Source organism: Podarcis bocagei (assembly GCF_964188305.1).
Source record: "Podarcis bocagei genome assembly, chromosome: 15".
NCBI lineage: Eukaryota > Metazoa > Chordata > Lepidosauria > Squamata > Lacertidae > Podarcis > Podarcis bocagei.
The window spans coordinates 16645845-16670077 of NC_138141.1; the positions used below are offsets into that span (position 1 = coordinate 16645845).

The window sequence follows — 24233 nt, forward strand, 5'->3', positions numbered from 1 at the left end:
CGCCTTCACCGCGATTGCAACTACGGCCAGCCTTGGGAGGACTTGGGTTGTTCCACACTACTCTGGAAACGGCTCCCCCGCTGTGTCTCCCACCCCACCCCGGACCTCGACGTTTCATGAGAGTACCGCCGGTCCAGCGAGCTTACGTCGAGCACCAGAAGCCTTGCCGCGCGGACCCTGCCTTGCTCCCTCCCTCGTCCTGACGGGGGGGGGGGTTTACAGCGGGCCAGCAGCATCAAGTGGCGACTTGCCATTGCGTGTCTCTAACCGTCGGGAAAGCTGGTCAGCTCTGGAGGCGAGAGAAGAGTCTCCGGCAGGGCAGCCTAGTTTTCCGTCGGGGACAGAAGACAATGCGATTCTCCATCTCTTCCGCAAGGAGCAAGCAGTTGGCTTGGTTTGGCTGCCCAGCACACCACCATTAGCTATCTAAGGGGCTGCCTGTCTGGATGGAAGCCTCCTCCTCCTGGTCACTGGAGCAAGAAGAACAAGAGGAGGCCCTGACTTGTCCACTCCCTGCTATCCAGCTGTAGCAGCTTTCCAGGGACCGAGCAGCAACAGCAGGCGCTGAACTTTGGCAGCTCAATATTGAAGTAATGCGTACCAATGTGGAAAATGCCTAGGTCCTTTGGGGGCTAGTACAACTGCTGCTGCATCAACTGGGCAAATGCCGAGCTGATTGGCTTCCCTGTTCCTGACCAGGCTCTTTTGAGATTTGCATTCAAGACCAAGGTGCATCAGCATCACACACAGCCACACAATACCTCTAGCAGAGGGGTGGTGAACCTGCTGTTGCTCCTCCCTGACAATTGGGCTGCCTGTTCCCTCTCCCTGCACACCCTACTTGCCTTGCCTTCCTTGGGGGCATTCAGTGCCTCCCCCTCTTCTTCCTTTAACAAAACAGGTGGCTCCAAGGTTTGCCAGACAGATGCCCAATGGCTTCTAAGCCCTAGGAATCCTGCTGACCTTGCACTGCTGGAGAATGGTCTTTTAGGAGCCTAACCCAGTAATTGTTTGGTTTCTGTGGGGAGTGGGGGGGGGGTGCAGTCTCTTAGAGAGGAAGCTGCTTGCAGGAAAGACACCACTCGTTAAGAGACTGCCCATCTATAAGATGAAGTGTAAACTGACCAGGAGAGCATTTTTCAAATGCAAAGCCCAGAACTCTGGTTTATCCAATGTGATTGATTGAGAGGACAGGACAGGCAAAAGAAAGTATTTCCTCAAACAACACATAATTAAATAATATAATTCATTTTCACAAGAAGTGGCAAAAACCACCACCTTGGGTGGCTTTAAATGAGGATCAGGCAACACTGTGGAGGAGAGAGGTCTGTCTACAGTTGTTTCCCCGAACAGCTAGGTTGAGCCTTTGTAGTGAGAGGAAGTTAACTCCTAGTACCAGATGCAGGGGGCTAATCATCAAGCTCTGCTTGTGAGCACCCAGATGCATCTGGGAAGTCCCCGGGTTCTGGATTTGATGGGCAAGAAGGTCACCCTGTACATCATCCTGTGCCCTAAGATCAGGAGAAGTGGCTCTCCCTCCAACACCAGGAAAAAGTCTAAACCCAGGAGCTATGGAAATGCAATTTCAGGAGAAATAATTGCCCAACAGTTACTATCAGGCTAATGTTGAAATGTGTATAAACATTACAGGCAATTGTGGCATGGGGTGTGGTCTTTAAAGAGCATGTTGCTGCTCAAGGAGCCCCCTAACAGCCCCAGTTCTTTGGGGTAGGCACAGTACTAAGGCTGACTCCTCTTCACACCTCCTTAGTGGCATAGCGTGGGTTGCTAGTGCCCAGGCCACACAAGGAATGGGAGGCGAAAAGATGGAGTACACATGCACATTCAACTGCCTAATGGCGTCCACATCATCCAAGAGATCTCAGTTGCAGAGATAAGAAGAGTTGTTTTGTTGTCTGGAGAGGTCACTCCTGGTTTGCATAGAGAAAACATTGCCAACAGAGTCCAGTGATGAAAGCACACCCTAACAATTTTGCGCCCAGGGCAACCGCTCCTGTGCCCCCTCCATGCTATGCCACTGCATCTCCTGTTAGCAAACTTATTATTGCTACACACCAATTATGCACATTTCTCTTTGAAGAACTATGACGCTGATGTGGCGAAACAGCTGCCTTTGCCAATAGGCAAATGGTACATAGTTGGTGGCTGGGCCCTTGGCTACTGGTAGCAGACACAGATAAGAAGTTCTCTGCACTATAGGAAGGCAGCTTCGCTACCATGGTCTACCTCAAAGGGAGAGGTCATAACTCAGTGGCAGAGCACCTGCTTCACATGCAATAGGTGGAAGTTCCAGGGCGCCTGGCTAAGAAGATGCCACACCTGAAGCTTCAGGAGGTGGGGCTATTACTACTGCCAGTCAAGCAGACAGTACAGAGCCAGGTAGACCAATGGACTGCATCTCACTTGACATTGCAAATGGGAATGCCCCATAGGAAGCCATTGTGCCAGAGCAAAGGAGGCAGGTCCTCCTACAAGGGTGTGTTGTTTAACAGGATAGAGAAGGGCAAAGAAGAGACTTGTTCCCACGGCAGAGTGCCACAGTTTGGGGAGTGAGAGGCATCCTTCTGCAGCTTGTCAGTGTCTCCACATCGGATCACCGGTGGGGTCCAGTTCCCCCAGAGTGGGTGAGTGGCATGGATATACCTAAGGCTGAAGCATTTCTTAGCTGTGCCCTGAGGACTTCCCAGTGAGGGAGGCTTAGTGGGTAGGTGGGCCTAGCTTCCAAGGTCTTGTGGTGTAGCCAGCGTGATTCTAAAATGCAAAGGAGGCAGAGATGCAGCAGCCAAGGATGCTACAGGGGCTCCTCTTCTGCCCCGTTTCCAAGTGCAAGGACCTATCCAATCCATTCCTGGTCCAAACTGCACAAAGAGGCAACCTTAAACATTGAGAAGTGGTCTGTTCCCTTTTGGCCAATGCAACCTGATCCCAAGAGCAGTTCCAGAGCTTGAGCGCAGCTGATTCTCTGGGGAGGACATAATCACACTCCACACTCCTCCCAGATGCTCCATTCCAAGCCCAGCATCAGTCGCATCAGCCCCCAGAGGCACAAGCCAGAGTCCAAGAGGCACTGACAGCAGCAGCAGCAGCAGCAGCAGCCCAGAAGTACCAGAAGAGGGGAGAGGAAAAGGTTGTCCTTTGCCACACAGTCATCCTGATGGCCCATGAGCAGGAAAATGCATCTGGCCACCCCAGCCTCCATGAGGACCTTTCCATGGGAAAACAGATGTGGTGCTGGGGGCAGAAGAAGCCCTTCTTTTCTCAGTCAGTCTGGCTCTGGCTCTGGAATGGAAGGAAGGAAGGAATGAAATGAGCCCACGGAAAGCAGCTGCTTCCTCCCCACAACTGGGGTAAAGCGAGAAAGGGGCACCTGCTGCCAGACTGAACTTCGGCTACTCTGGAATATGCAAGCTTTTATGAGATCTAACAAGCAGTCAAGTACAGTCATACCTCGGGTTGAAGTAGCTTCGGGTTGAGCGTTTTCGGGTCGCGCTCCACTGCGACCCGGAAGTAATGGAATGTGCTACTTCCGGGTTTTGCCACTCGCGCATGCGCAGATACTCAAAACGACGTCATGCGTATGCGTGGAAGCAGCAAATTGTGACCCGCGCACACGCAGACATGCAGACGCGGGTTGCGTTCGCTTCAGGATGCGAACGGGGCTCCGGAACAGATCCCGTTCGCATCCAGAGGTACCACTGTACAACACTTCCTGTTTGCCCAGAGTGGACACACAGGGGGGTGTTGCTCCAGCCAGGAGGACTTCTTGTCATACCTGGTCTGGAGCATCCTCCCCCTGCATGTGACCAGGTAGATGACCCCATAAAAGGGCTGGTCACGCAGCCTTAGAGACCCCATAAAAGGGCTGGTCACGCAGCCACCTTCCTCTTTCTTCTTCTTCATTTTATTCCATCTTGATGCTTTTGCTGCGTGCTGGCTCTCAGCCAGCAGCACACGGGCTCATTCCCATAAGGGCTGAACTCAAAAACTGTTCTGTAACTACAAGCTAAAGCGGGTCTTCAGGATCATACTGTGAACTGAATGTAAGTAAACTTCTTGTTTCTTTTAAGAAAAGACTGTTGTGTCTTTATTCTTTTTAAGAGGTAACAGAGGGTATTTACCAGGAACAAACCCAATCTAGACAAGTCAGATTGGATTGCTTAAGTAAAGAGATTCAAATGAATCTACCAACTAGCTTCCTGCAACATACTGGGGAATGTACTTTAATCAATATGTCCTCTCCTACTATCCACAACATTCCCACACTTTTGAACTCCCCAGGGCATCTTCTTCAGGGCAATGAAAAGGAGATGCATTCAGTTTGCAAATATAAGTTTCTGTCCACATAGGCGTAGACGGGGGGCAGGGGGGCAGCTGCCCCACGCTAAATCAATTAAATATTATTAAAAATTAATTAAATCAATTAAAAATACTTAGCTAACTGATCAATTGTGTTGCCAATAACTCAGTTCTGCCCCCCAACATAATGCCCACCCCCCTCTAAAAAAAATGCTGACTACGCCCATGTCTGTCCACCTTTGTAGGACAGAAGGGGTGAAGAATGGCTTTGGCACTAGGTATTTCAGACCTGTCCCCATAACATGACCTAGAAGTTGCAATGAATCAAGGACATGCTTCCTTCCCACTAAGAGGCATGTTCACTGGCTCAGGAGTTGCTGAACAAACCTCTGATCTTTTAGCAGAGCACTGAAGAAACATTTTGCAACCATTTCCAGCACCTCTTCACTGTAGTCTGCCTGCCAGTCTCCTAAGCTAAAAGAAGTCAGCCGGCCCCCAGCAGGCTCCTCACATGCTCCCTTACCTCCATTTTGCTGTAAATCCAGCTAAGCAGCTTTGTGACCTTCGTGTAGACACCAGGCTTGTTCTTCTGGCCACAGCCAGTCCCCCAACTGGTGATGCCAGCCAAGTACCAACGGGAGCTGTCATTACAGACCAGGGGGCCTCCACTGTCACCCTGGGGCAGAGAGAGAAGGTCAGTGGGGCAAGATGGAACCAGAGGCTGGAGAGGGGTGGAGCAGAAGCCACCTGACATTTGGGTCCCCCAGGAGATGTCGGCCACAGTGGCTTGTGAGCAGGGCCCATGAAGGCACCACATAGGGGGACTTTCCACTGCAGGCCTAGAGTTTATGACAGGATGTGTGCTCTGGGCATAAGCTCTTCTCATGGCAACACAGCAGGCAGATCACCTGTCTCAACATTTTAAAGAGCTGGGCAGGACTTGTAATTTTTTGAGCCCTCCATCCCCAGAAAGCACAGCCTCTTAGGGACACCTCATGTCAGGGAATGGTCTGGATCTGAAGATTGGGGAATGCAGTCATAGGCAGATCAACTCCTCACAGAAGTGGAGGGGGAGTATTCGCCCCGCCCCTCTGCCTCCAGCATTTTCAGAAGCAGAGAGAGAGGCAGACACAGACACAGAAGCAAAACAGCTTAGGGAGGAGTTAGCCAGCTATGAGATAATGACAAGAGATCCAAAAGGGAGGGAGCAGCTGGGAGAGCGTGGGGGACCCTTCCTCCCCATGGACTTGAAGGTCTGTACAGAGAACAAAGGAGGCAGGGAAGGGGAGGAACTTCTCATTGGTGCACTTCTTGCTGCGGAAGTAGGATTCAAAGTAGGCAACTGATCTACTTGCGGCGAGTTGTGTGTTTGTGCTTGCAACATGATGCTGGAATAAAGGGACTATAAACCTATCAACTGCTCGTTAATTCTTATCTGTGAAGCTACCAAAGGGAGAGGGGAACTCTCCATGCTTGACACCTCTGGTCAAAGCATTCCACTTGGTGCTCAGTGCACCCACCTCAGCCCCTGGGCATTTGGCACTTGGCTCCTGGCACCAGTGAGAAGAGGATGGGGGATGACCAACTTGAGGGCCCATGGGTACTCCTGAAACCACACCCCCTTGCCTTCTTTCAGCAAAATACCAATCTCACCTGGCAAGCATCTCTTCCCCCTTTCAAGTACCCAGCACACATCATCCGTGGGGTCAGGTAGTGGTCATAGACATTCTGGCTGTTGCAGAGTCTGTAGTCAATTATCTTCACCTCTGCCTCCCGCAGCTTTGGTGATGTATTCTCTGAAATAAGCAGGCCATGATGAGACGGAGAAGCTCTCCTGGGCACACCAGCACCTCCTGTTGGAGTTTGCTCTGCAGCTGGCTTGGGGTCCTCTGCACCCCTCAAGCTGCAGCTCTACAACCCATCAGATGAAGAACCCCCACCCCAATTTACCTTCATTCTCATTTGTCTTGCCATAGCCTGTGATGTAGCAGGTCCTCCCAGGCAGGAACTTCTGATCAAACATGGGGAGGCAGGCTGGGCGGACATTGGCTGAAGCAGAGAGAGGAGAGAGAGAGATTAGTTTCCCCTTGAGGGGGAGGCTGTGGGCTTGTTTCACCAAGGGACCTCAGCACCAGGAAGGCAGGGAGGAAGGTGAGATGTGGCAGCATAAAGTCAGGGAGCTTTACCTGATAAGGTCAGAGGCTTTGAGAGCTTCAGCAGTGCAATGTCAAAGTCATCATGATCATCATCGTATTTGGCATTGATGATGATGTGTGAAACAGGGATGCCCGCAGTAGGCAGTTGCTTAAGGTTGGAGGCCCCAGCATACACCTTCCACTGGTCCAGGATCTTCACACTATTCCTTAGATGCCCAAAGGATGAAATGTCACACAGGTTAGGGTAGAGTCGCTTCTGCTTTGGCCCAATGCCATCTTCCTCAGCAGGAACATGTGCTCAGAACATGAATTATATGTGACAGGGGTGCATGTGAGAGGGAGGGAGAATGTGCTTTGGATCAGGACTGGGTGCCAGGTGATGCAGCTACTTTATCAGAAAGAGAGGCATGGAGGGGAGGCAGGGGGCAAAAAGGACAGGGCAGAGGCTGGTGGGGCTTACGTTGCAGTTGGGAGGAAGCTGCAAGCAAACGGGGTGGGGGGATGAGGAAGAGAGTGGAGTGGGGTGACCTGTCCAGGGAAGTGGGCATGGCATCTCCTGCCTTGCAATAACAGGTGGAGTAGGTATCAGGGATGGGATGTCAGAGTAGATAGTCCACTTCCTTCCTTCCTGTTGGACCTTCTGGATTCATTGGATCTCATTCTCCAGCCTGCCATGATATCCCTCAGAACTACATGTAGCCACAGTGCAAACCCAGAAGGTTAATTTCCCCCTGCAGATCCAACCCTCCAACTCAGCCCCCACCTCACAAGTTTTGGCCAGGGATGCTACTTACATGAAGAAGCAGTGAGCTGCTGTGAGGACCCACTGAGGATCAATGATGGTCCCTCCACAGATGTGAATCGACCCATAGTGCAGGCTCACTTGCCAAGGCCACTTATTGATTGTTGTTTCATTGCCTTCAATAATGCGGCCAGACATTGTTTGCCCGCAGTCTACAGGGAGAGAAGACATGCAAGAATCATAGAATTGTAGCATTGGAAGGGACCAGGGGTGCTGGAAGGGCAAGCAGAGAACTCTTGCGCCCCAGGAGAGCTTGTGCCCAAAAGATGCCATGGTGAGATCTGGCATTGCACAGTTCCTTTGTATCACCCAAGGCTTCCTTTAACTCTTCTCCTCCTGCCCTCTCTCTCTAGTGATGTGCCACTCCCATCTCTTGGCCCACCCAGGGACTTTCCTGGGACTGGGAAGCAGTAGATGGAGACAATGACAGGCAGAGAGGCAGAGCAATGGGTGCTAGTTTTGTCTCCATCCCCCTCCCAGATGAGTTTCACAATAGCAACACGGAGACCAAGGAGGAGGAAACTCAAAGCCACGCCCACCCTCTGGGCTGCATATCAGAAGACAGATACATAGGTAGGTGGAGAGGGTGGCCGAGGTGAGTGGGTCAATGCCCCATTTGCCCTAATAGACCATCCACCACTGGAGGCTCCTATTTCTCACTCACACCTCTCTGCTGTGCTGGGCCCATGATGCTTCTGCATAATGAAGGGACTGAGCAATATATGGTCAGGCAGGGAGCACTTCAGGGTAGCTCACAGCTCAGTCTCTTGGGTATAGCAATGGAAATAACATGAGATCCAGGAGGGGACCCTCCCCACCTACCTCCCACCTATATAACAGCAAAGTCTCCTTACTTGTGCATCGGAGGGAAACATACTTTCCAGTGCCACATTGGGACCTTGAGGAGAGACGAAAACAGACTCTGTTAGGTTTCAGAGGATGGGTCCAGCAGGCTGCAGAGTCAACACAATGGGACTCCCTGGCCAAGAGGATGGAGTTGGGGTAGGATCATGTCTCCAAGAGCCAGCCAGCCACCTAACTTACACATGGAGGTGCCAGGAAGGACCACATTCCTCCTGAACCACAAATGGGCTTTCTGAACACCTGTGTGCCAAGAATAAGCAGGCTTGGCTGGAACAGGCATGGAAAGGGATCTCCATCCCTGTGCTAGGCAGCCCAGGGAATCAATGATCCAAACAGCGCCCAGGCAAAGGCCGATGCCAAGGGGGGGAAAGGAGTGCCACATCCATCAGGTGAGTTTCCCCAACTTTGTGTTATCCTCCCAGCAGATTGATCTAAGAAACAGTGGCTTTCTCAAGGCCTCCTTGGCTAAGGGAGGATTTGAGCCACCTCGCTTCTCAAAGTTCAGCATTTTTCATGGTTCCACTGACTCTCTTAAACCAGACTTTTCGAGGGTTAAGGGGCCCCAGTCAACATATAATAAACCTGGCAGACGTAGCTGGAGTTCTTTTGCCATTTCTAGTTCTTAGCTAAATAAAACACATTTAAAAGAGTTGTGGGATGGCGATCTCACATGCTCCAATATGTATCAGGTGAGCCCGTAAAGGCCATTTCCTCATTGCAGTTCAGAAGGGCAGACTCTAGCCAACAAATTGCCTCCCCAGTCTTGGGAGGGTGGTCAACAAAACACTTGGTTAAGCAATAATTGTTAATTTATGTTCTGGAACTCACACATTTTAAGGTGTGAAAAGTCTCATTTCTCACAGCTCCTTTGATGTTAGGATTTTGTTCTTTAAAGGGAAGTAATGCCTTGAATAATTTTGCATAGCAGATGGCACCATTGTCAGGAAGCACATGGTAAACTGATCTCCTGTGAAATTCACAGCTTCAGCTAACAACATCTTTGTAATCTGGCCTGAGAGAGACACAAATCTGGGGGATCTTTCTGTACACAAACACACAAACACACACACACATTTAAACAATTTTCAAAAGTTACACAAGACTATATACAATAACCACACAGAAATCATGTAATTTAGGGTTAGATTCAGATTCCAGACACATGTAGAATAGACCCACGGAAGATTATGGGACTTAATTAGTAATGAAGAATTGAACTTCTGTTGATGGTTAAGCATGATGGGAAGTCTGGAACCAGCACACAGGAAGGTGCCCTAGACCAGATCAGTCCATTCATCCACGTGGCCAAGCAGCTGCCCAGGGTCTTGGACAGCGGCAAGCGGTGGGGTGTCTTTCCTTGATTCTTTCCACTACAGCAGGGTGATCCAATATGTGGCCCTCAAGGACTTTTTTGGCACCCTCTGCAACATTTGACACACACACATACACACACACACACACACACACACACACACACACACAGAGCCCTTGCACTGTCTTCCCAAAGCCAGTTAGGTGAGTCACTGGACTTTGTAAAGGAAGGGTGAGAGCTCTGACAGGGTCCTAGAGTCCTCCAAACTCCTTCTTAAAGGCTAGTTAACACTTCCCTAGCTTTGGGAAGGAAGTGGAAGGACATAGGTGTAGCCGGGGGGCAGTTGCCCCCCTAAATCAAGTAAATAAATAAAATTTGTTAACTAACTGAGGTTCTGCCCCCCCCAACATGAAACCTGCCTACGCCCATGTGGGAGGGCACCCTGCCAAAGCCCCGCACCTCCTTCCCAAAGTCTGGTGCCTTGCTTAGGCAGTGTATGGTCTGTGGGTTCCATGTTGAAGTTGAACCCAGTTGGGCCACCCTGAACTATAGTTGCTGAACTTCCCTGCAGGAGGAGGCCCATCCAGGATTGCATGATGAGTTGCTATATGGCAGGAAGATCTAAGAATACCTGGATTTGGGGTGGATTTGTGGCAATAGAAGGGTGCAGCCCTTGGCATTCTGCGTAGGCAAGCAAGAGAGGGAAGAAGCTGGAATCGTACTCATTCTAGTAATCCCTCTGCCCCCCCTATGTAATGCTTGTGTTATGTGTGTGGTGTGTGTGTGTGTGTGTGTGTGTGTGTGTAGGTGCATTTAATGAAATCTACAATCCCCACCCCCTGACTCACCCAAATTTTAGTCAAACCATGCCCCCTACTGCAAGCTTCTAGAAATAGTCACTGGGATCTGTCACAGTTTGTTTACGGCAATAGCAGAGCCAGTCCTATCATTTGGTATGGGGACACAGCTGCCTCAAGCGGCAGATGCTGGGGAGTGGCAATGAGCGGGTGGAGAAAGAGCCGTGTGCACCACACAGTCAGTTCTGCATCCCCTAAGCTCACTTTCTGCCCTCAGGTGCAGTAGAGGGCATGGTCTCTTCTCCAGCCATGTTGAAAGAAGATTCAACAGCCAGTCTGGTTGGTTTCTGTATCAGAAATGGGGTGGGTGGTAGTTGCACCATCTAGACCTTTGCCTAAGGTAAGAAAATCTCCTGGGCTGACGCCGCAGATCCCAGGATTGGAGAGGGGCCAGTGCAGCCCCACCACCAGTCTACAAAGGGGCAATCAATAACAGCCGACCAATCTTAGCAAGGGGTTGCTACCCTGTCTCAGAATCTCACTGATAGGAGGGAAGGGCTGTCCTCTCCCCTTTCCAAAGACCACTCCTTGCTCCCTTACCTTCTGAGGCTCTGCTGGATTGTGTTGTTCATTTCTCCGGCTGCGAAGCTGTTCCCAGACCACGAGAGAGGGGCATAATCTGTTAGGGAGGCACTGGGGAGACAAAGGAGGCTGTGGTCAGCATGTGAGAGCCGATCTTTGGGGCGCAAGGCTTATCTTGGGGCAGACCCAGCATGTGTTTGTACTAGACAGAGGCAGTGGAGGGGGCACATGTGGATGAGATGGAAGGTGGAGGGGGTGTCTAGAGGGGTCTGCCCCCGAGGGAAGCAGAGGGATGTCACCCCCGCCTGGGCCTCCACTGCCTGAGGGAGGGGGCACCCCACATAGAATCACAGAATTGTAGAGATGGAAGGGACCCCGAGGAGCATCTAGTCTAAAGCCCTGCAGTGCAGGAATCTCAACTAATGAAGAGAAGAAGAGTTTGGACTTGATATCCCGCTTTATCACTACCCGAAGGAGTCTCAGAGCGGCTAACATTCTCCTTTCCCTTCCTCCCCCACAACAAACACTCTGTGAGGTGAGTGGGGCTGAGAGACTTCAGAGAAGTGTGACTAGCCCAAGGTCACCCAGCAGCTGCATGTGGAGGAGCAGGGAATCGAACCTGGTTCACCGGATTACGAGTCCACCGCTCTTGACCACTACACCACACTGGTTCTCACTAAAGCATTCATGGTCATCCAGCCTCTGCTTAAAAACCTCCAAGGAAGGAGACTCCACCACCTCCCGACTGTTCCACTGTCAAATAGTTCTTACAGTCAGAAAGTTTTTTCCATATGTTTAGTCGGAATCTGCTTTCTTGCAACTTGAAGCCATTGGTTCCAGTCCTACCTTCCAGAGCAGGACAAGAAAAGCTTGCTCCCCTTTTCCTGGCTAAACATACCCAGCTCCTTCAACCGTTCCTCATAAGGCAGGGACCCTTTTATCTCCTCCTTTTTTGCTGGGAGAAGCAGGTAAGCCACACACCCTCCCTGTGGGGTGGCAGCGAGGAGGCGCCTGGCGGCAGACGCTTGGGAAACTGCCCCAGGAGGAGCAGGAGGGTTGCCTGCTTGTCTCTCTCCGCTCCTGCCTGCCTGCTGCCCCCATCCAGGACTTACTTGAGGAATCCGAGCTGCCGGCAGGTCTTCCTGGATAAATCCTCCGTCCAGTCTTTGCTGCACACGGGCAGCCACCGCTTCTGGGGCCCCGAGTAGACCTGGAGAAAGGACTCGTTCCCGGCGAAGCGCACTGCAGAGCCGGAGAGGAGGAGCCAGTGAAGACCATGAGGAAGAAGAGGAGAAGGAAGACTCAGCTTCAAGCCCGACCACCTTCCCGACCCGGCGAGCCCTTGCCCGGCCCCAGCTCCGCAGGTCGCCCCACCCCACAACCCTCCCTCCGCACCCCCGGGGGAAGGCATTACCGCAGTCCAGCTCGTCGCTCCGCTGAGAGCAGTCGGCGACCCCATCGCAGCGCACCGCGTGGCTGTCGCATTTCTCCTCCGGCTCCTTGTAGACGATGCCTGTGCCGGAGCGCCAGAACAAGACTGCGAGGGGCAGAGAAAGAGGGAGAGGGATTCATGAATCTCACCCTCTTTGAGCTGAGCTGAGCTGAGCTGCGTTGACAGATTGTCTCGGCTTCTGTGTTTACGCTCCCGTGTTCTTTGCCACGGCTTGTCCACCAGGTGTCAGGAAAGCTCCAGCAACCAGCAGAGGGAAGCTGTTATGCCCTGAAGGGAATTCCAAGCCTTCAGAAAACACCGCCTCTCTTGTCAGGGCTTCGTGATCCTCGTGACCTCCAGAGGATAACGAGGACACTCTCCTCCCACACACAGAGCATGTGGTCAAAGTGAGCATGACGATCCCTCATAAACTAAATGACACCAAAAGTGCTTCTATATTAGATGCTGACCACACTCAGTTCATTTTTTAAAAACAAAACAGGGCACCTGCCTGATACAATCATCAAAAGGTAATTGGGAAGGTGAAAAGAGCCCTGCAGCTGCCACCAGGCCCAAGGCCCAAGCGGTCTATGGCAACGGTCAACTTCATGCGGGATCTGAGAGCCTTGGCAGTCCTGTCTCCCCTCCTAATTCCCAGCAACTGGCGTTTACTGCAACCAATACTGGAAGTTCCCCCAATGCTTTCCTTGTGCTTCTCCCATGTTCATTCAGCTTGCAGAAAATTCTGCTTAAAAATATAGGTGAAGGAAACAAAAGCATAATCTGTACAAGTGTGGATCGCCTTTGGCCAGGGCTTTTTTTGCAGCCGGAACTCACTGGAACTCAGTGCCAGCACCTCACAGGTGGCGCTATTGCCATTATAAGAGAACAAGGGAGGCATTCGTGGCAAGTTCCTGCAGATCTTTTACTAGAAAAATAGCACTGACTTTCGCACTGTGCTTACCGCCTTGTGACATATGTACTGGGCAGGCGAGCCCAACACATCGCTTTCACAATTACAGTACTTTCCTGGTCAGTGCTATTTTTGTGGCACAGATTTTTTGAACCTGACCTTATGCTAAAATGGTTTTGTTTTTGTTTTGCCTATATAAAAAAAGATCCATGCAGTGGAGCTCAAATGGAAACATTTTAGATTATTATTATTTTTTAATTACAAGAATATTTCCCAATTGGCACCTTTTTAGGAGTGACAGCCTCCTCATATTTTAATGAGTGCCAAAACACCTATATTAGAAAAACAACAACACTGTAATAACACTTAAATGAAAAATCCTTTTATGTGCAATTTTCAAAAAGGATTTTTCTTTTAAAAAATCGGCACTGCTAAAGTCACACTGATCAGGTGACAGCCACTCTCTTTCCTGTACAGATGGCTATGCCATGGTATGGAATGGGAGCAGAACACAGTGGGGTGTGTGCACAGAACAAGTGTGGGACCTCTGAAGCATGGATAGTCAGTTGTCACGGCATTCATAGCTTACTGAGAAGATCAACAAATGGGCAGCCTTAGGAGCCACCCTCTTGAGACCATCCAGCAGAAGGAGGGTGGGATGGATGCCAAGGAAAGGGAGCCTGGCCTGCAGCTGCTCCCCCAACTTCTCCCTTCCCAATTGTTGACTCCAAAACAGAAGAGAAAAAGAAGAAGGCTCCAGCCAGTGTGTCCTTGTGAGGGAATGTGGGCTCTCAGCCAATTTTCCAAGGAAGGGAGGAGCCATGAATCCAGGTCACATCTAAAACTGGGCGGGGAGTTCTCAAGACAGGCTTGGCAGAGTCAGAACCCTGAAAAATGGGGCACCCGGTAACACCATGTCATTTGCATTTATTTGCCTGTTCAAACTGCTTGTTGCCTTTGCGTTGCTTCCTCATTTTAAAATCACAACTGGTAAGCCTCTTATACACACCATACATTTAAAACACACGACTTCCCCCAAAGAATCCTGTGAACTTTAGTTTACTCCCACAGAGCTACAATGCCCAGAACCTTTAACGAACTACAGTTCCCATAATTCTTTGGGGGAGGTCATGTACTTTAAACGTATGGTGGGTACATAGTCTTAAGAACGTGAAAGAGGAGCAAGGAAGAAGAACGCACACAGGTGTAAGGGACAGCAGGGCCCCTCCCATGAGCCACAGGACTCTCGGCTCTTCAAAAGGAGATGGAAGAACTCCAAGGGCCAAATTTACCCACCCACCAGGGTATCTGTCATGTTTCCTGCCCTGCAGCAAAAGGAAGGCGAGATGACATTTAGGTTGTTGTGTGTCTTCTGCAGCACATACAGGCCCCTCAGTCAAGTACCGTATTTTTCTCTCTATAACACTCACATTTTTTCTCCTAAAAAGTAAGGGGAAATGTCTTTGCGTGTTATTGAGCGAATGTGTGGTCCCTGGAGCCGACTGGCCCGAGTGCAGGGGCAAAAATCAGATTGCGCGCTGCAGAGAGGAGGCTGCTGCTTTCCTGCATCCTGCCTCAGGGTCTTATTGCCCACCCTCTTCTGTTTTCGGTTGCTTTGTTTACAAAGTTGTAAAAGCTGTTTTCGGTTGCTGTGGTTACAAAGCACAGATCCTGAATTCTCAGGATTTTTGCATTGGCCTACCCCAAACTCTCCGTCAAATCACATGTTTGTGGCCACAGCATGAAGCACCAAAATGATACATCCACTGTTTCATTCAGAATTTTTTTTTCTTGTTTTCCTCCTCTAAAAACTATGTGCGTGTTATGGTCAGGTGCGTGTTATAGAGCGAAAAATACGGTATTTGGTTTCTGGCTCAGTCCCTCCTTGTCATACTGCGATTAGTTATTTACTCTCACACCCAAACAGGACCCCAGGAGAAAGAAAACAGAAGCTTCTACGCACAAATACATACCAAAACAACCTCCCCCATCTGGCACACTCCAGATATTTCAGACTACAACTCCCATAATCCCCGGGCAGAATGGCTGTGCTAGCTGGGACTGATGGGAGTTGTAGTCCAAATAATATGGGGTGGTAGACGAGAAGTTTGGAAAGAAAAGATTCTGTAATTTCATCCCCACCCTAAAAAAAATAAACATTAGAGGGGAAATAATATATGCAAACCTAAACAACCTGATTTCTCAAAATAAAAAAATATGAGAAGAAAAGACTTTTCTACCTCTCAAGGCCCCTGTGTGTTTTGCCTAAGGACACAGAGAGAGATGAGTAGCTGCAGCTGGTTTTTGTAGTTCCAGAGATGGGGGAAATCAGCCACTGTGTATTTCTTCTTTCCAAGGCTCTCTGGTGAAACCTGATGCCTGCCTAGCACCTAAAACAACCTCACTTGAATGTCTTCTCCATCCTCCTCCCACTCTGTTTTAAGACTGCAGCCAGATGGAGACTCCATAGCTTCAACATAAGCCAAAAAAGTTCCCTCTCTTCCCAGTTCATTTGCCATCTAGCCTCAGGTCTGGAGATCTCAAAAGCTCACACTCTGTTTTGTAATATTTTGATTGGCCTAAAAGGGAATTGTCCCAATATGAATTTGGGGGGAAATATATTCAGGGACAGGGACGTGGGTGGCGCCGTGGGTTAAACTACAGAGCCTAGGACTTGCCGATCAGAAGGTCGCAGTTTGAATCCCCACGACGGGGTGAGCTCCCGTTGCTTGGTCCCTGCTCCTGCCAACCTAGTAGTTTGAAAGCACGTCAAAGTGCAAGTAGATAAATAGGTACCACTCCGGCGGGAAGGTAAACGGTGTTTCTGTGCGCGGCTTTGGTTTGCCAGAAGCGGCTTAGTCCTGCTGGCCACATGACCTGGAAGCTGTATGCTGGCTCCCTCGGCCAATAAAGCGAGATGAGCACCGCAACCCCAGAGTCGGCCACAACTGGACCTAATGGTCAGGGGTCCCTTTACCTTTACCTATATTCAGGGATATTTTAAAAAATATCCCATAAATTGTATGAGATCTGCCCTCTTCTTCAAGCAGGATGTTCATTCCCAGGAATGAAGGAAGAGCAGAGACACGTTCCTCCCCACCACAAATGAGAGGAGAAGGACTCACATAGCAGGATGAGGGCCACCAGAAGCACAATGAGGATTAAGATGCAGACAATGAGGGCCAACCTCTTCTGGCCCATCCTCCAAGACGCCTTGAACGTTGGAGTGGAGGAGGCTGCAGTTGGAGAAAGAAAGAAACCAGACTGGTTACAATTATGAAATACCCCTAAAACATCCAGCTTTGCTATGGTTAAGTCCACACCATAGAAGGAAATTTTGGAGAGAGACTCTATTACAGCAAACCAGACTCACATGTCCAAGCAAAACTGAGTTGCAAGGAGCATCTGGCTAAATTAATTTGTCTCCTTTTGCTAAAGTCTGGACCATTCCTCCCTTATCATTTGTACATTTAAATGTAGAACTGCTTTGACAATATTCAACCAAGATATGGGGTCCCTCCTTCTACCCACAATTACTAATCAAGAAATTTCAATAGTCCAAGGCTCAAGCAGAGCCCAAAATGTATGTTAAGCTTTTCACCCATCTCTCCTGGACAACAGAAGAAGGTTTTCCGAGAAGACATTTTGCAAGCTTTTTCTTAAAGACAAACTCATCTTGACTAGCACCGTTTTAAAATCTTTACACCCATCCGCTGTCAGGAAAACAGGATTTACAGTCTTTGTTTCTGTATTAATTTCTGAAGGTCAATTGGGTTCCTCATTCTTGGGGAGACCTGCTTCCTTCCATCCCCTGACTGTGCTCATTTCTTCCTTCTCTGTTGTGTTACCCTGAAATCTCAGAAGTCAAGAAGAGGAAGGGATGAGTTAACACTTTGCCTTTCTCCATTAGCCCCTTGAAAGGTGCAGATGTTCTTGACTCTGCCAGTCCTGCCTGGGATATACCATCCAGATTCTCCCACCTCAATATACATCCAGCAGCAGGAGGAGCTTCCATCAGGTGGCTTCATTTTCCCCCACCCCACCCTCCATCTTACCCCTTGAGGTCTCGCGAGCCACGCAGGGCACAGGAGCCAGTCTGGAGTCTGTAGGGTAGGGTCTGAAGGCAACTCCTCGAATGGTCTCTTCTGGTGGGGGAGGTTGGGCCACGATGGGCAGGACAGATGATGAGGCACAAGAGCTGGGATTCAGGTTGGCATGATGCACGGTTGGAGTTTCCTGCAGGTAAAAAGGGTTCAGACTGAATAAAGGGTTCTGAAAAGGGTCTCCAGTAATAGCTATTTCTCTTATGGAGCCAAAGGTCAACATGACTGAGGCCTTAAAAAAACCCTCACTCATGTTGGAGAAGGTCGCAGCTTCAATCCCTGGCATCTCCAGGTGGGGCTAGGATTGTCCACTGCCTGGAATTCTGGAGTGCCAGTCAATGTATAGAATACTGAATGTTCTGACATATACTCAGCTTCCTATGCTCAGCTCTTAGTGTTCATCAGTAGCCCTGGAGAAATCCCACCATTTTTAGTAGGTCTGTCCTTGAAGGCTATAGAAGCATCAAAGCAGAGATGCCTCCACTGCAGGCCCTGCCTGCCCACAAAGTGAGGTGAGGGGCAGGGCTGGATTAACCAATAAGCAAAATAAGCACAAGGGACGCGGGTAGTGCTATGGGTTAGACCACAGAGCCTAGGACTGGCCGATCAAAAGATCGGTGGTTCGAATCCCCGCGACGGGGTGAACTCCCGTTGCTTGGTCCCTGCTCCTGCCAACCTAGCAGTTTGAAAGCACGTCAAAGTGCAAGTAGATAAATAGGTACCGCTCCGGCAGGAAGATAAACGGCATTTCCGTGCACTGCTCTGGTTCGCCAGAAGCAGCTTAGTCATGCGGGCCACATGTACACCGTTGTACACCGGCTCCCTCAGCCAATAAAGCGAGATGAGCGCCACAACCCCAGGGTCAGCCACGACTGGACCTAATGGTCAGGGGTCCCTTTACCTTTTTAAAATAAGCACATGCTTAGGGCATCAAGGGAAGGGTGGGGCACCACATAAATTTTCCATTGCCAGATTTTTAGCATTAATGGTCATAAATTGTCCATTCATTTTCTCACTTGTAAGTATATTAAAAATCCCAACGGAATGACTACGCAACAAGGCAGGCTGGATTCCTTATCTCTACTAAGTATAGAAACAGATGTGTTGTGTAAGATTGGTTTTGAGGATCTGATCAAAGACTTTGCAATTTGAAAAAGTAGGAGAAATTCCCCCCCCAAAAAAATATAAATAAAGTGGAAGTATACAAAAATAAACATTATTTTCCATCTCGCTGCAGGTTTCATTTTGAAAAAATATAATTTAATTTTATGGTTTATTATTGTTTATATTTTGAATTAGATATATATGGGGGCGCCAAAATCTTTTAAGTGCTTAGGGCCTCTAAAGGTCTTAATCTGGCCCTCTTGAGGCAGATCTGGGCCCAAGGAGAATCCCGCCAGTCTTCTCCAATGCTGCACCACACTGCCATGCCCCCACTGCCGCCTTCTTTGCTGTGAGCATGCCCCCCATGGAGGCAGGGGTAGGGCACAGTTCTGGAGGAGGGGGAGGCAGTGGGGTGAGGCATTTTGCCCCAAGATGCAAAATGTTCCAGACCAGCCCTGTTCTATTTGCCAGGAGTCCAGGCTGCGCAGGGACCTCCAGAAATGTTTTCTTAAGCTGCTTCTTCAAGGGATGGGAACACAGGGCATCTTTGCAAAGAAGTCACCTGATCAATTCTGGTGTGACCTATGTGTGTGCATCTAGTTACTGCAGATGGCTCCCCCTCAATGAGGCCACCTTGTTGAGTCAATCATTAGTATCTGTTTGAGCAACCAAGGGAGGGGGGATTGGGTGCTTCAGTTCAGGCACTTCCTTCCCTGGAAAGGCAGTGGCTGCCCCCACCTCTGCTTTGGGAACACACCTATAATAGCCAAGGACTGATTATTTGCGTCTGCTTGCTACTGTCTTCCTTGTGGGCAAAGGCAGGCAAGTCTCTTGGGCAAGAAGCCTGGGGTGCCTCCAGCCTGCCACTTTCCCAGGAGGGATTCAAATGTGTTTGGGAACTTTAGGTTTGCACAGTTAAAGTGAATTAAAGGGCTCTGTTGCTCTAGCGCAGAAAATCCACTTCACGAAAGCATTGAACACTTTGAAGTTTGGAAAGTGACAGTGAAAAGCACTGGAAATGTGGGGTGATTGAATGCAGAAACACCCTGCGAGCAAATTTGGATGAATTCAGGATAAATGTTAGCTGTTGTATAACAAATCAGAATGAAGGCTCAATAAAGACCAGACTGAGTCCATATCCACACCATCTATTCAAAATACTCTTATATCACTTTTACAGTTGTGGAGAATCCTGGGGATTGTAGTTTGTTAAGGATGGTGGATCTACGAAGCCCACATCCTTAGCAAACTGCAGTTCCCAGGATACTTTGAGGGAAGCCATGGCTGTGAAAGTGTTGTAAGAGTGCTTTCAATGGATTCTGTGGATCTAACAGTAGTCTAACAACTGCATTAGCTTTGTGCAAACAAACCAGGGCAAATAGATGCTCCATGTACAGGTCATCTGGAAGAGTCCAAAGTCAGAAATGTCTACTCACACAGGGCGAGGACCCCATGGGCTCACTCAAGGCCAAGTTGCCAAGACTGAGAGGAAGCAGATCTGGGAGTATTTATAGCAGACAGTGGCACCCAACTGGCCCTCTGCTGTCATTTGACTTCCTAGGCCAGGAGGCTTATGGGCTGTTTTGTACATGCTGTTAGAAATATAAAAGTTTGTACGTAGTGAGTGCAATGTGTAATTTGTATTCTGTTCTTAGTAATGTTTATACGTATCTAGTTTTAAGACTGTTCCGCAGCAAAGCTTTGAAACTCATTCTTGGGGCGGGAAGCTCAGTTATCCAGATCAGGGATTCTGCTGAACGACTCCAACATGTGCCCCAGCTGAAACTATCAGCAATTCCACCCCTCTGCCCTGCAGCAACTCTGGTAGTGCAGGGAGCAGGTGACCAGCAGTGCCTGAGAAATGATGATCCCAGTTCCAACCTGGCGCTTTTCTAAATGCAGGGATGCCTCCCAGGGCCATGGAATGCTGCTGGGCCATCATGTCACAACCAGGTGGAAAATTCTCTCTCTCTGATTCACTAACAACCTTATTAACTGGATCACCATCATCTTTTTCACAAGCTGGTGCTAGCCCTGCTGTGGGGCTTATAAGCCTGGTGTTGTGTGTGGTGAAATGGGAGTGAGGGGAAGGTTTCACTCCCATGTCACTGCTGCAATTCAGTTTGCAGGGCTTCCCTCCCATTACGGCTTTTAAGGGGACATGAAACGGCCGAGAGACCCAGCCACAGATCTCCTGTGTCATCCTGTCTCCTTTTTGGCCCCAATGCAAGCTTTGGTTTGGCCCTGACAAGTTCCAAGAGGGCTTCTCAGTCATCAATGCCACATATAGGGAAAGGCAGCCCTCATGTCAAAGAAGAGACAGAAGAACAGGGAACTGGCTGTTTCTCCAAGGGGAAATAGTTCCTGCTCAAGACAAAGGAGGCACAGCCAGAACTTTCTGATTTCTAAGCTTTTGTCAGAGGGCCAGATAGAAACTGCTTTCTGACTGTCAGCACAGCTTCCAAAGACCTGTTTCCTCTACGTGCATCAATACTTGAAGTTTTGATGGCTTGTCAGGCCTAGGATCTTTGGGCTGATCCTAAAAGGTGCTGAGCAGCGTGAGGTCAGTGTGCAGAGGCTTCCACTGAGTTGTGTGGCTAAATATAGATAAGCAGACATGGACACACACACACAGGATGAACCGCTTCCCTCCTCCTAAAAATGGGTGTGAATTGCTTGAACCCCTGGTCACATCAGAAAGAGGGCAATTAGATATTTGGCATGGACCCCCACCCACATCCTTTGGTCTAATTGGGAGGGAGGGGGAAGAAGCCCCCGTCCATGAAGCCCACCTACCAATGCAAGCACAACAATGGGCACACTGTGGGGCCAATCTTTCCACCAGGATCTTGTCTTGAGGTTCTCCTTGCAGCTGTCCCAAACCATCTGCAAGCACCACCAGCCTCAGGACAGCTACCCTGTATTTAAATATACCTTTCTGAAGAAACCAGAGGCCTTTCTCCTGGGCATGGTCAGCCAAATGGTGCCAAAGAAGGACAGAACTTTCTTTATGTATGCTACAACAGCAGCAAGAATACTTATTGCAAAGTATTGGAAGACACAAGATCTACCCACTCTAGAAGAATGGCAGATGAAAGTGATGGACTACATGGAATTGGCGGAAATGACTGGCAGAATCCGAGACCAGGGAGAAGAGTCGGTGGAAGAAGATTGGAAGAAATTTAAAGACTATTTACAGAAATATTGCAAAATTAATGAATGTTAGAATGATGTCAGAATGAAGCTAAGTGGTTTAAGCAGCAATGTTATAAAGGTGTATGTAAAAATGGATTGTTAACAGGTGAGAATCCAAAGTTATAATATATTATGTTAAAGGACTAAGATAAAAACAAAGAGGGAAAGAAATTGCTGAATTAACTAACTGAATTGGAATACAAAAAGGGAGGTGTGAGGAGGTCAGGGAAACAAGGAAATGAATGTAAGGTATGGAAAGACTGATGTATTTTTTAAAGTGTTTTTTATCTTTTTTGTATTTTGTATTTTTCTTTTACTTTTATTTTTGTCTTTCTTTTTCTTCTTTTTTTAATTCATGTAATTCTTTTCTTTGAAACCTTAATAAATATCTTTTTTTATATAAAAAAAAGGACAGCTACCCTGAAGTCCTGCGGTTTTACCACCACCCACAGCAGCAATCCTGATTATTCAGCTCCAGGAAGAGGAAAACAGTGGCTGTTGACCAAACATGAAAAGGAGGCAGAGGAGAAGACCAGGATGTTTTGGCTCCTGGCCTGGCAGGTTTGAAAAGTTGCCAGAAAGCAGTAGGGGATGGGGAGATTGTTCAGCATCTCCCCCAGGATACTATAAGGAGCAAAGGGCTTTGGTAATGAAGGAAGCCTGAGGTTCAGACTTAGGAAGAAGAACTTGCAAACAATATTGCGCATTGGGCTAAGAAAACAAGTAGGGCTGGGCGGTATCTAGTTTTCAACATCAGGATCTATCACCAGCAACTGCCCCAGGATGCCAGCTGGTGGTGCTGAGGCTGCGAGGAAGGGAAAACAAGGAAGTATCAGGATGGGGAGAGCAGCCTTGTCTGTTGTCAGCCCCACAAGTGAGGTCTTTTTGCCCAGCTGGGATTCTCAGGACAAGGCTCAAGTCCACCTCCCCCCACCTCCAGCCTGTTGCCCTGTTTCAATCAGTCTCCGCCCCTCACCCCGTGACCCACATCAAGGCCCCTGCATCTCCTCCTCTGTTGACTTACCAGGCTCGCTGGTCTCTCTTCCATGGCCTCTTCTCTCTGCCAGGTGCTCTGGGTCACTGCCACCTCCCAGTACCCATGGTGAACTGCCAAGGGTGGCCTTCCTGCTCACTCTTGGGCTGTGGATGCCAGCCAACCCAACGGAGTGGCAACTGTTCCGAATGGGGAGTCCGTCCGTCAGGCCTGCCTGCCTGCCTGGCTCACTCCCTGTTAGCTGTGTGGCAACCACGGATGGAATCCAGGGAAGAAACTGGACCAACCTGAAGCACTGCTGCTCAGCTCTCTGTTCCTTCCCTGCCAGATTCCCGGAGGCAGGTGGAAGGTGTTGCCCTTCAGGTGTGCTGGGACGGCTCCCACTGGGACAGCTCCCTCCTGGCTCAGAGAAGTGGCCCTTGAAACCCAGCTAGGGAGGCATCACACTGACCGCGCCATTAGCTCTTTGAGCCTGGAGCCTGCCTAGCCTTAGACCTTTAAAGAGCCTTCACAGGCAGGCAGGCAGGCAGTATCGGGGAGCCCCACCCACTTGAGGTCATCATCAGGAGCAGGGGAGGAGATGGTTTTCCTTGACTCAGGAGAGACAACAGCATGTCAGTTGGAAGGAGTAGCAGAGAGACAAATTACCTGGCCAGGGAAACCACCCAGGTCTGGGTCCTGCTGGGGAGCAGAATTTCTTTGGAAGCTGCTTCTGATCTCTGGAAGCCTCTCAATTGCCATTAACAGCACACAGAATTACAGTGGTACCTCGGGTTACAGATGCTTCAGGTTACAGACTCCGCTAACCAAGAAATAGTACCTCGGGTTAAGAACTTTGCTTCAGGATGAGAACAGAAATCGTGCTCTGGCGGCGTGGTGGCAGCGGGAGGCCCCATTAGCTAAAGTGGTGCTTCAGGTTAAGAACAGTTTCAGGTTAAGAACGGACCTCCAGAACAAATTAAGTTCTTAACCCGAGGTACCACTGTATTATTATTATTATTATTATTATTATTATTATTATTATTATTATTATTATTATTTTATTTATACCCCGCCCATCTGGCAGGGTTTCCCAAACCACTCTGGGCAGCTCCCAACAGAGGACTAAAAACAGAATAAAACTTCAAACATTAAAAACTTCCCTAAACAGGGCTGCCTTCAGATGTATTCTAAAAGTCAGATAGTTGTTTATTTCATTGACATGGGAGGGCGTTCCGCAGGGAGGGCGCCACTACCGAGAAGGCTCTCTGCCTGGTTCCCTGTAACCTCACTTCTCACAGGAACTGCAGTGATGGTATACTCTTTCCCTTTGGGTTCTTCTTCTTCTTCTTTTTAGCCATTGCATCCCCAGCAAAGATGCAAGACCCTTACAACATTCCACATCTTTTGTTCACTTAGTCTCTGGGCTGCTGTCCTATCACCTGGCTAGCATCCAAAGGCAGCAGCAGGCAGAGGCTCAGTATCCTCCCTGGTTTCAGGACAGGTGTGTGCATGTCTGTATGTGTGTACGTGTGTGTGAATCCATGTTTGTGCTAAGGCAGAGTGAGTCATCAGCGACCCCCAAGGTTGGGAGTTTGGATCCCTTGGTCTCATTCAGTTCTGCCTTTCGACAGACACTGGGCTCCCCAGAGAAGTTTGATTCAGCCAGACAGTCTTCTTCAA

At 49.3% G+C, this 24233-nt stretch overlaps 1 protein-coding gene across 2 annotated transcripts; it reads right to left on the reverse strand.

The window, feature by feature from the left end:
• Positions 1-1227: 1227 nt before the first annotated feature.
• On the reverse strand, positions 1228-22766 carry TMPRSS13 (transmembrane serine protease 13). 2 transcript variants are annotated; one of them, XM_081172268.1, is made up of 14 exons: positions 22602-22733; positions 19819-19974; positions 17231-17411; positions 16301-16411; positions 12245-12367; positions 11943-12072; positions 10849-10941; positions 8130-8173; positions 7268-7427; positions 6504-6679; positions 6268-6366; positions 5971-6113; positions 4841-4993; positions 1228-3300 (listed from the first exon to the last, which is right to left on the reverse strand). In XM_081172268.1, exons 2-14 carry the CDS (start codon positions 19834-19836, stop codon positions 3280-3282), a joined length of 1452 nt encoding a protein of 483 aa, XP_081028394.1. In that variant the 5' UTR covers positions 19837-19974; positions 22602-22733; the 3' UTR covers positions 1228-3279. The 2 variants fall into 2 exon arrangements, with proteins under 2 accessions (XP_081028394.1, XP_081028393.1); XM_081172267.1 differs by lacking the exon at positions 19819-19974 and having other exon boundaries at positions 22602-22766.
• Positions 22767-24233: the final 1467 nt, after the last annotated feature.